The sequence below is a fragment of the Corvus kubaryi genome, unplaced genomic scaffold (genome assembly GCF_017639235.1).
Source record: "Corvus kubaryi isolate FWS band 111438036 unplaced genomic scaffold, C.kubaryi_AGA036_p1.0 37302, whole genome shotgun sequence".
Taxonomy (NCBI): domain Eukaryota; kingdom Metazoa; phylum Chordata; class Aves; order Passeriformes; family Corvidae; genus Corvus; species Corvus kubaryi.
Window position 1 is genome coordinate 3412932 of NW_024581095.1, and position 12708 is coordinate 3425639.

A 12708-nucleotide genomic window follows, 5' to 3' on the forward strand; every position below is an offset into this window, starting at 1 on the left:
CATGCTCAGATCACATTTTTGGGGAACTATCAAAGAAAACTTATGATTACCTTGCCTCATTAAGAGCTTCCCTTCTGTTGTCCTGACATTTAATTTCTCTAAGCACCATTTTAAAAATTGCTCAGCTACTTCTCACTGATTTAGGATACATATGGAAACATCAGTTAAAAGTAATAGACCTTTTTGCGTGCTGTATTTAATAACCCTAACAACAAAAGCAGTTAAGTATCTTCACACAGAAAAAGGAGCTTTCACAACACGATGTATTTTAGCCTGTATTATTGCAGATGACAGGGAGCAATGATAGCATCTAAAAGAGAGACAAGTTTCTTACCACTAAAACAGGGAAATTATCCAACAATATTGCAATTAGCAAAAATCATGCCTACATCACATTACAGTTTTTGTAGCTATCTCTAGGCATTATTTGCTCTTACTATCAAATTACTTTACAAAGTTATTGAAGCAACTAGAATTTTCCAGTTTGTGAATTCACAAACTAGGAAAGGAAATGTCATCACAGCTCTATGTCTTCTTATAAACTCTACCATACAAAAAGCCTAAGGTGCTTTTTATTGTATATTTCAATTCTGTTTGGTGTTATGACACCAGGTTTTTAAATTTATTTTATAGGATTACCATTGCCACTTAAATACTGTATTGAGAATCAAGTTCAGTCACAAAGAGTTTGAAATTTAGGCTTTGATTTTTTTTAAGATAACCTGTGCTTGCCAACCCTGCCACTCTTCAGGAACTTGTTACTGGGTGAAAATAGAGACCTTATCATTTCATTTTTGTAAGAGATCACTTTCAGCAATGTCTTCATGGTGACCAGAGGCAGGACCCAAGGGGATGGTCTGAAGTTGTATCAGGGAAGGTTTAGGTTGGAGATTAGAAAAAGGTTCTTCTCCCAGAGGGTGTTTGGGCACTGGAACAGGCTCCCCAGGGAAGTGCTCACAGCACCAAGCCTGACAGAGTTCAAAAAGCATTTGGACAAGTCTCTCAGGCCATGGTGTGATTCTTGGGGGGTCCTGTGTAGGGCCAGGAGTTGGACTCCATGATCCTGACAGGTCCCTTGCAACTCAGCTTCTTTGATTAATTAAAAACTCTTTAGAAAATTCAAAATGAGCTTGTAAATAGTTTGGAGAATGGCTAAAGGCAATTACTGCTTTTTTCAGACTGCTAAAATAGTGTTTTCTTGTGTTTTAACAAGCATCAACTACCATGCCTAAAAGCAATAGAAAGAGTACCTCCAGTGTGTGGGTTTGGGATCATCTTTTCAGCTCAAGTCAGTTACTGTTTTCAGACATGAATTCCTAAAATCCTCTAATTTGCACCCCATGCTTTATATTCGGATTTGCTGGCTTCAGTAAGAGCAGCAAATACTCATATCTATAATAAAAGATCATTCACTTTCAGAAGTAATGGCTAAATTCACACACTCACATTTTAAGTGCTGGTATTTGGTTTCAAAAAGCTTTGCTTTTTCTTAGGATATGGGGGAAATGACTGAAAGCAAAGCAAGTATTTCTCAATTATTTAAAGAAATCACTGTGACATTTAATTTTCATATAAGTAGAACAAATTGCAATATCTTCTGAGACCAAGTAGGTTGGTTGCTAAGGCTGCACTGAAAATAGTAGGCTTTTTCAACTTTCCTCCAAATTTATTTTCATAAAAAAAAACTCCAAAAAAAGGAGATGATTTGGCAATAAAATCATCTCAAATGTGTTCATTTCTGTTTCAAATTAAAAATATATTGTTGATGGTTTTTTAAAAAAAAAGTCTTTAGAGAGCAAAATTTTTATGAAAAGGATTGGAAATAGATGTTTCACTTTTAAGCAGAATACACTTGCAAATGTGTTTTAAAATTAATAATAAGATGTCAAATGGAAGAAAAAATTTAAAAGCAAATTCATTGCATTGCCTGTAGTCCTCTCTTCCTTTTTGCTGTGAATAGGCAAAATACTGTATTCTTTCCATAACTGCTAATGGGAAAAAAAAAAAATATCCATGAAATGTTTATGTGTTTATTCTCTTTTTGTAAATACTGTTCTATCTTTGCTTTGGATTCCTATGACTTCAGACTGAATTACAATAAGAAGCAAGATGAGCAGCACTCAAAATTTCCCAACTAATTTTATTCTGCTTAGAGCATTTGTGCTGTCATCAGGAACAAAATTTACTGCCATAGAAAAGCTTGGAAAAGTCAGAGGTGCTCTTCTAAAATTCAGCATTTCTTGCACATATAAATGAGGCCCTATCTGTGAAAGCCTCTCTTTCTATTTGTTAAAGTAGGGGTCCAACACCCATCATGTTTTGCTCTAAAAAATGTGTGGAAATGGAATGACACTTCCCATCCCTTTTTTACGCAAGAAAAAGATAAAAAAAGGAAGAAAGAAGGGAAAAGCCCCCTCAGAAAGAGAAGTTCTTATAATAAGCAGTCACAAGTAATGCTCGTTACCCTAGCAACTGCCACATTTTATGGGATTCAGTTTGCCCCCAGGTTCCACAGCATACCACAGAAATTTACTAGGTTCTGGTCTTGAGAAGTATTTTATGTTCACACAATATAGACACATGTAGACCCCGGAGAGTTAATACCCAAGCAAGGAATGAATTTATGTTTCTGAGGAATGCTTCGTGTAATAAATGAGTTGGTTTCAGGGTGTTGGTTATTACTGTTTAAATGAGATATAGAAGAGGGGAGTTGAGGGTGGAATAGATGGACACGTTAACTGAAGGGAAGTTGCGAGACTGTACGGGTGTAATGCTGGAATGTAACCACTGGATGGGGATCTAACAAGGACCCAATGGGTTTAATAGAAGGAACTTTCTAGCGCATTGCTTCATAGGGTACAAGGGATGAGAACGATGCCCTAGACTGTGATTGGAGAACGAGCCAACCAATGAAGTGGACTTGTTTGGAAATGATTGGTGAGGAATGCACGGAGGTATAGACCAACCAGCGAACAGGAAAGGGATCAATCACCATGAGGATTAAGAAATGCACCGGTCCGGTAGCACCAAAGACTTTAAAAGCTACCTGCACCTGGGGGGCGGGGTAGGGGGGGTCCTCCTGCGGAACTTGGGGTCCAAGGGAGCACCCAGTGGGTCTCACTGTCTTGTTGGTGTATTGTTTTATTCTGGCTTGTTGCGTGGAGCCTGGGCTTATCCTGGGTTCCCGCTCTCAGCAGTTAATAAATAAATGAGTTGACTTTTCCTTTCAAAAGTCTCAGCCTCGTTTACAACTCTTCGTGTACTTCCTAATTTTACTACTTATTTCTGAAACCCTGTTTGAGAGTTGACTGCACAATTTTTTAACACTGAATTTGAGATGAAGTTAGCTTTGTGATGCAGAGAAAAATAGCACTAATTGGGACCACTGGGGCAAGGGGAAAACAAGAATTCAAAATAAACTATGTGAATAATATGCATGGGGTTATTCCAGAGCACAGGTATACAAGTGTGCCACTTATTCCAGAAGAATTTATCTATTTTGTATCATTCTAGCAAGATAAGCAGCTCACAGATGGTGGTACACTGTGACTTCTAACACAAAGTGAGGCGTGGGAATGTAATGGAAGGGGGAGTGAATTAGAATCTTAATTCATGAGACATACTAAGCCAAAATAAATAGAAAATCTGTCAATTTTCATATTTTTGAGTGCATAGAACACCACAACTTTCGTATTCTACTATTACTGTCTCTGTCTGGCTCTGCGGGGTCACACGCGTGCACACACAAATGCACGGCTAGCTTCAGTATAAAGTTGGAGGCAAAAGAGGCAGGAAGGTTCTTTGCATGGGTTCCAACAGGAGCATTTATTGCTTCTACACTGTTGAAGACTCCAGAGGCAAAGATGAGAACGCCAAACTCAGAGGTTTTGTCCGGGGGCGGGAAATGGTGGGACTAGGGAATGGGGACCAATGGGGAAGCTCTGGGAGAGTGACGAGGGGTAGAGGCTAGCAGCCAACCGGGGAATTCAAATTGGGATATGTTGGGGAAGATGAAACAGGAAAGCCTTATAAATATGATTGCCTGACAAAAGATTTTGGGAATATGAAAACTACAGGCAACATCGAAATGAAAGCCACTTTTGAAATACCAAGTCTTAGTTACTGAACAACTGGAAAACAATGGTATGGCCGACTGAAGGTAATCCCCTCTTGATGGAACAATACCCTCTGCTTGCAAGCAGGTCCAAGGGTCAGAGCAGACCCTACTAGCTCAGCAGAAGGAGTCCAAAGAGTAGTTTTTAGAAGTTAAGATGTAACACTCTATGGTAATATAAGAACTCTTATAGGCTGTATGTAAATGCTATAGGATTTGTATCTTGTATTAGATTGGTTAGTGACAATTAGAATATTCAGTACAGAAGATGACTTATTGTATTGTAACCAGGACTTCAGACACTTCCGCTCTTGCTCTTACACTCTCCCTCTCTTACCCGCTTACTCTCTTGCTCTCTTGGGCCTGCTCAGAGCTGAGTCTGGCAGCTCTGAGCAGTGCCCCTATACCCACGCCTTTTGCAATAAACCGCCTGTGTCCCAAGATCAGACTATAGAGATCTCTCGTCTCCGTCCCGTCTCCGACCGTCAGTAACCTACAGGGATAGATTAACATAACTGAACAATGCATCCTGGGAGAATCCTTTCTGGTCACCCCAACATAAAGTGGTTCTTGTGGTACTAGGGACTTGTCTCACTGAAAACTCTCTGTCCCGTGTAACGTAGGTTCACCGGCCACCATATTCTACCTTTTTTTTTTTTTTTAAAGCAGGTGCATGTTAAGAAAAACCAGCGTTTTTGAATCATTACAGTCAGCATACCAGATGCTGGCTTTCATCTATAGTTATTCACTCCAAATTTAGATTAGCACAGAACAGCCTAGGAAACTCTTCCACAAAATGTTCATTAAAATATAGCTGCCTCTGAACAATAGGGAAATGTGAGCCTGAAACTAATTATTACATGAGAATTAGCCAGAACTTTATTTTTAACTATACTGTGACAGTAGTTTTCACATAATAGGAACAGGGAGTTTTGAACATGGGTGATCCAGAAGACTGCTTCTACCCTTTTAGTATTGCAGACTGCACTACCGTGTAGCAAACTCTTGGCTACATCCTGCTTTTCTACATAAACACAAGCACAGTAACTCAAAAACTTTTTAAGTAAACCAGAACATGCACAGCCATGTTCAGTCTATGGCTGCAGCTTGGGACTTGAAAAAGATAGGAAGTTTTTAATGTAGGCCAATGCTTTGTTCAGGAAAGTCTAAACTCGCTGCACTGCTGTCTAGGGAAGCTCTGGCAACGGTGAATTTTAGATTTTTTTATTATAAAAAGCAAACTCGTATTTTAAATAAAACCAGACTTTTCAACTGGAAATTAAAATAGTTTCAAAATCTCTGTTTTAATATGCCTAGTGACAGAGAAGTGAAATAAGAAGGCTTAAGGGCACAATGGCTAAAGGTGCAGTTGAACGTGCAGTTCCAACCAGAAATTATGGATCTCACGTGAATATACTGGATGTCACATTAAGATCACGCTGAACCCTATAATAGCATCTCCCAGTCTTAACTCTTGCAGCCTCAGGGAAGGATGGAAGGAAGGAAGGAAGAACAGAAGGAAGGAAAAGCATATAGAAATTCCAGCTCCAGTAAAAGAGTTTCACCAATTCAAGGTTCAGGCCAATAGGAAACACATTTTAACCCACAGACATCTCTTAAAACGCAATCAAGAACCATTATGAATTATGGATCTACTTTCAACAGGGGTGCTTGAATAACTATTTTTTATCCACTATGTGTAATAATAATTATTAACTGCTCTCTCAAGGATATTTCCTGCATCTTCATCCATTACCAGGGTTCAAGGCAATAACTGCAAATAAAGCCTTAGGATGATGGAAATAATTTGAGCTGTTAAGTCTGATATGAGACAAAAGATACAGTGCCAGTAGTTTCATTTTTCATGTTCCATCATAATTGCCAAAGAAGATTACACCTGACATTAATAATATAACAATTTATGAGAAAAATTAATTTTTAAGTTTTAAAAAATTTAAACTTAAAAACCAAACATCCATGAGAGTAACAACCCTCAGTATGTGAGAATTGCCAAACTATAGTTCCTCTAGGCTACCGATTACTTAAAGGTATCTTATACCAAGTTTATTTTTAAAGAAACACTTACGAACAAAAGAGGCTTCCTTTCATAATCCACTACACAAAGTAAGAAGGCTTCTGTTTTGCATTTTGTCCTGAGAGTATCCACCAAAATCCAATCAGCTTCCAAAAGTTTTTTCACTTTCCAAGGTCCACTTCTGCCTCCTGTCTACTGGCCATCTCTCCTCCAACTCTGTGGTAGCTTTCATGCTTTAAAAACCTCAGGTGTACACCTGCATCAAAGGCTTTATGAACACTTACTAGACAGCTTTACCTGCTGACTCAGGGAACACATACCAAGTTTAGTCAGCTGGGATTTCCCTTCAGAGAGAAGCCATGCTGTCCCAACACCCCACATTTCCTATGTGCGCTCAGGTCCCTCGGGTGATGCCACAGCCCAAGCAGCTCATTTGCTCTGCATTTCCATGGGGTTCAACACTTGTATGTGTTTCCTTTAAACCAAGCTGGCTCCTCTTGCTCCCTTGTTCTCTCTGTTAGCAAGAGGGTGCTGGAGATGACTTAAGTCAAGCGAGTCAGAATATGGAGCACAGCAAAGACTTATCCTACAAGGGTGTTGGCTGCAGACAGCTATTTTTGCACTGTCCAGTTGTGCTTTACCAGCTGTTGTTCCATCTGTAGACTTCTTACATACATTCCTAACCAAGAGGTCAAAGTGACACTGCAAGACTACCAAGCCTGGCATCACCTCAGTTTTAATGGGCAGTCTGATGTATCCCTGCTCTGAGCACAGTAACTCCTGTATGGCTGGAACACATTTTTTCAGAAGGGACTTTGCCCCTGTCTGAAAATGGGACAACTCCCTTAATAATCTGTTTTTAACACCAATTGATTAATTCAATGTTAAAGGGAAAAAAAAAGAAAGAAATCAATCCAATATCCTTGGGTTGATATTTCATGCATGGTTTTTCCCCTCACATTTTTAAATTAAAGAGCATGTTAAGTACCCTCTACTTTCAATTAATTATAAATAAATATTCCACATTGTTTTGATAACCTGTTGTCTGATCCCTCTGGTACAAATAATTTATTGTGTACATGAGACTTTCCCCAACACCTTCAGCAATAAAAAATGAAACAAGGAATTCACCAAGTCTGTTAGTGTCATCACTCAAGCACCTCTTTGACATTTTTTCCTCCTGTCATCTCCTCACTTGCCCCCTAAATGACTTCCTGCTTTTGATGCATTTAGAGAACTTTTCACTACCTTTTGTGAAAAGGTAGTGTTTTTTTCCTTAGAAAAGTGAATTTTCCAACCATCTTATAGTCTTGTTTCCAACTAAGCAGTCCATTACACACTGTCTGCCTTGTCCTGTGCATTTAAGCAGGCTTTTAAATTGTTAACATCAGCCTTTCCCCTGTGATAGCTACCCAAAATCTTCTAATGCGTCAGACATGGTTTAATGGAATGCTTTGTTTGGAGGTTTCTTGCTTTTTTGGACTGCCTCATTTTTACATAATTAAAAATACATGTAGGATTTCTGTGGATGAATTCAGTGAGTTACCTGACTTCCTCATCCCTATAACAATTATAAATCTAACTGTAATGTAAATGTTACTACAGAGGTATCCCAGTAATTCATCCAGAGGTAAATGTTCAGTGTCATCTGGAACAAAGTGCAGAAAAGCATATTCCCATGAATTGCCAAAGAAAAATTCTTTGAGAAAGCAGCTGTCTGCTAAAAAAAAAACCTCACTATATTTAGCACACATTCTAATACAGATCTTCTTATTCAGCTATAGCATTTAGTCAGGGTTCATATTAACTAGTGCTGATCAAAGAACTAAAAAAAGGCAGCCTTGTAGTTTCCAACTTCAGAATTAAGTTTGCATTTTGATAGTGGGCATTTAATCCTTCAGCCAATTTATAGCATCCTGATGATGTCATCTTACATGGGTGATTAAAGACACATTTAATCTTCCAATCAGAGAAAATATTCAGTCTCAAAAGGAGCTTTAATCAGAATGATTCCCTGCTGTGCAGAAATTGCCCCAGCAAGCAGCATTACTGACCTTCCCTCTGCAAGAAATTTAAATTTCTACCAATTGATCAGTCAGGATTACTATCATTTCACACCACATCAAGATTAAACGGCCTTCCCAGATCAAAGATATGAGAAAACTTTTCACTTGTACGAGTAGAATACTGCAGATACCTACAGTTATGGGTTTGTTTTTCTAAATTGTCTTTTAAAAGATACCTCGGGTGATTCCAGTTACTGAACTAAGCTTCTGTCATGTCTCCTCTGATTAACACACGTACTTTACTATATAAATACAGTATTTATATAAATTAATATTAAGCATTAGCTGCTGTCATAAGGTTTCTGCCTTCTTCTGTCAGCTCACTGTCAAATACAAATTAAAATAGTGCCCCCAAAATTACTTCTCATGACATAAACAAGTCCCAACAGATAATATTTTTCAATACACTTTACAAAGTGTAGTGGTTCGGTTTGAAGTCCATGACTTAATTCGTTTCCTTCTGTGACACCTCTATTTTTACAACCTGATCTACCTGCTCGTTGTTTCGGTGCTCCTCATCAGCTCAACTCTTGACTTACACGGATAGCTTTCTTCATCAGGTAGTGATGTCTTACAATCATGGATAAGATTTTTTTCCATGGAAAATTGCCCACGTGAGGCAATCTTTTCATTCCAAAAAATGTCTTACCTTCTGGCTGAAGTTCTAAATTAATCAACAAGAACTCCACAGGAGATAGGAATGCAGGCAGCTGATTGGAGGTTTTACAGTAAAATAGTGTCACAGCTTTATTTTTCTGAAGTCCAGATCCTCTAATATTAAAACCGATGGCAATTTTCCCATTAATTGGAAGCCTAAATCATGTAAGCATTTTGAAAGATACCTCTTTTTGAGGCCAGATAGAAAAGTTACCAATTACTGCAATAGCAATTTCAATACTGATTAAAATCTTGGATGTCTCCGCAGTTAATCATATAAAGCATGTATTATACAACAAAAGTATGTAAGAATGATTTTTTTTCTACCCACATTTTTTAGAACCTAGATCTAAGAAGACAGAAGAAGTTTTTTCAAATGCATCACTGGCCTTCTGAAAATGGAAGGCATATAAAAACATTCAAATATTCAAAAATAGCTGCACCTCAAATCCAGTGTTCAGTTTTGGGCCCTTCACAACAAGAAAGACACTGAGGTGCTGGAGTGAGTCCACAGAAGTGAATGGAGTTCATGAGGAGCAGCTGAGGGAGCTGGGGGGCTCAGCCCGGAGAAAAGGAGGCTTAGGGGGGATCTTGTTGCTTTCTACAATGACCTGAGAGGAGGGTGTAGCCAGGTGGGGGTCGGGCTCTTCTCCTAAAGAACAAGCAACAGGACAACAGGAAACAGCCTCAAGTTGCACCAGGGGAGGTTTAGTTTGGATATTAGGGGAAATTCCTTCATATTAAGGGTTGTCAAGCACTGGAACAAGGCTGCCCAGGGCTACGGTAGCATAACCATCCCTGGAGCTATTTAAAGACATGTAGATATGGCTCTCAAGGACATGGTTTAATGTGGACTTGGCAGTGGGTGAATGGTTGGACTCAATAATCTTAGAGGTATTTTCTAACCTAAATGATTCCATGTTTCTAGAACTGGGTACTCCAGCCTTCTAAAAGCCCCTCTGAAATGTTAAAACTAATTCACCATCTCTGAAACATCGCTGTCTCACAAAATGTACAGATTGGAGAAGTCTTTACAGATCATTGTATCCCACCTCTGCTCCTGGGAGTGGTGAATTATTCTTTTTTTCCCCCTAGGTTTGCAGTTCTACTTCAAAGTTATTAAATTGATAGGATGGCCACTATCTACATGAAGGTTTATGTACCATTTTTGCTGGCACGCCCAGCACTATTTCTACTTCATTTTTTTTTTTCCCAACTATCTCTTTACCAAGACTAATTCTGAGAAAACTATCAGCTAAATATTGAAAACCTGATAAAAATAAAAATATTTGAATTCTATAGAAAACATTATTATAGATGGATCAGCAAAAATCTTGCATACAGTCAGTTGCTTGGAGCTGTAGCTATTCTGGATATCCTCCAATTTTTCTTCATAAAAATTGGAAGATGCTTGCCACAATTAAGAAATTAAAATCACTGTGGTAAGTCAGAAACAAATTAATTTGCATTTAATATATTCTTTTTTTCACTTTCATCCACTTAGCTTAAAAGGTTGGTGTTCCGCCACTGAATGTTCCAGTGCACAATGACGTTCTCTCTCCTTTCTGATTTTATCCATCTGCAGCCTACAGTTCACACCGTGAAGCTCTCTTCTGCAACATTCCTGGCCGGAAAGAGATTTCTACAGGCATCCCAGTACCTAATGCTTTTTATGAATATTTCTTGAGTTTCTGAAAAATCAGCTAATGTAAAGCACTACAGCAAATAGTGGCTTGCTCCATTTTCTCATAGGGTTCAGGCTGTCGATGCTGTTCTCAAAGTTCTTGCATATTTTAGCACTTGTGTCTCCTCCACTATCACAGAAAGAACAGCTCATAAGGAGCTTCAGCAGGCAAGAGTCTAGCAAAATGCCAGAATGGAATGCAACAATAATCCTACCAGACATCATAGTTAGTATTTACACCATAATACGTAACAAAGCTTGAAAGTTTTTAAGTTTTTTAAAACTGGAATTATTAATAAAGGAACAGACAAAAGTTTTGCTTTTTCAGACAGCTTCTCAGACTACAAAATTGCACCATCTACCTATTCACACTGTGCAGGGCTGCTCAGTATCATAAAACACCATGGGATTTGAATTCAGGCCATACTCAATTGGAATAAAGATTATTATTTTATTCCTTCAGCATTCTCATCTCAATTTCATCTAAGCTTATGAGTATGAAAGTGTACACACAGAGCTGCAAGCTCCTGCCTCCTACCTTCACTGCAGCCCAGCCTGATCACAGCATTTTGCTGAGACATCCCATCAGCCTCCTTAACCAGGCAGAAACACACTTGATTGGTTCCTAGAGAGGTTTGAGACCAGCACACCATCTTCTTCCATGTCTTTGGTTTTTTTGATACTGGAACCACACTCCTCCTACTTTCGTAGCGCTGCTCCTCTGAGGTTCCCCATTTATTTCTCCAGCCTTCCCCTGATATATTCCACTGAATTCTTTCTGCCCTCCCTCTCTCCATAGAAATGAAAGCACTGCGCAAGGCTCTCCTTCTTTGCCCTCCCCCTCTTTTCACTCCAGGCCAATTCCTTGATAGGTGACACCAGGCATATGCAAGGTGAGAGAACTTGTCTACTAAAAATGGATGGAATGTGGTCAGTTAATTTCCTTACCTTCTCTTTCGTTTTCAACACAAGACAACTGATTCTAGGTTTTTCCCCCAAAAGTGATAGTCTTCTTTCCTCAGTTCTTCTAGTGTGGCCTAGATAGTTCTTCTGTAGGTTTACATCAATGTCATTCTCTACCACCAAACCACTAAAGCTAAGAGTAAGTTAAAAAGGTGTAAGACAGACTGGGTATTGAAATATTAGGGTAATGTTCCCTTGCTCTTTCCAAGAAGGAAAGGAAGCTTTCCACATTCTGTAGACCTGAAGGTAGTTTGATCTTCCCTGAGTGCTTCTGTGATGGAATAAAGAGGAAAAAAATATTTCAAAAATGCCTGGGGAAAAAAAAACCCCCGTATAATCTGTCTGAAGGTTTTCAAGGATTTGGAAAGTTGGCATTACCTTCTGGCTAAAAAATGTACTGTGAGAAAGGGGGGGAAAAAAAATCAGTAATTCAAACATTGTGTTCTTCTAAAGATCTGTCTATCCAGCACATGTTTGTGCCACTCTTACAGTGTTCAGTGTAATCATCCATCATGGAAACTGATGTCCCAACTAAGAGATCTCAGAAAACCTTTCATGCAAAAAGTCGGTCTTCAAAATCATCAATAAACCTGCACTTGCCATATGCTCCGACAACATGCAAAGATATGTGCACTTTAACTGCTGGTTGCCAAGCTTGACACTGTCTTTAAAGCTATTAGCATTGTAATAAATTTACCTTTTTCAGTTTTAATGTACATTTTTCCTACAACAACTTAACAACTTATTTATACAACTTATTTATACATCTGTAATATAGCTCCACTATAAAATTAGTCTTCAAAGCATTTTTTCTAGTTTTTGCTGCCGATATTCTCACTAAGGATGATCTTTTCCTATTGTGTCTTTTTAGGACATAATCCTTTTAAGGTGAAGCTCGGTAACTGGCTTCAACCAGACCACACTATATAAACTTCTAAAAATTGATTATGCTGGAAAATTTGTTTCCAATTCTTTGGCACCATTGAAACTTAGAAAAAACAAGTAAGTTAGCTGTAGGATATGCCTAGCCACTGCCCTGGAGGGATGTCTGCTGAGATAAAAGATTTCGCAACCGCCCAGCAGGACTCCCTGAAAGGCGACTACTTTGGAGTCATGGTGAGGAAAAGTAGACTCACAATCCCTTGGGAGACCCTATGCAGATCATTCTGTAACCCATTGGTCTATCCCA

At 38.7% G+C, this 12708-nt stretch overlaps 1 protein-coding gene across 1 annotated transcript in view; it reads right to left on the minus strand.

Moving 5' to 3' along the window:
- Positions 1-1976: 1976 nt before the first annotated feature.
- The window catches only part of LOC121664686, a 38331-nt gene continuing 27599 nt past the window's right edge, over positions 1977-12708 (minus strand). Inside the window, 5 exon segments of the mRNA XM_042028149.1 lie at positions 1977-2281; positions 2283-2322; positions 8865-9028; positions 9200-9264; positions 11505-11652. Of these exon segments, the coding sequence (XP_041884083.1) occupies positions 2224-2281; positions 2283-2322; positions 8865-9028; positions 9200-9264; positions 11505-11652 (475 nt within the window). The 3' untranslated portion in view covers positions 1977-2223.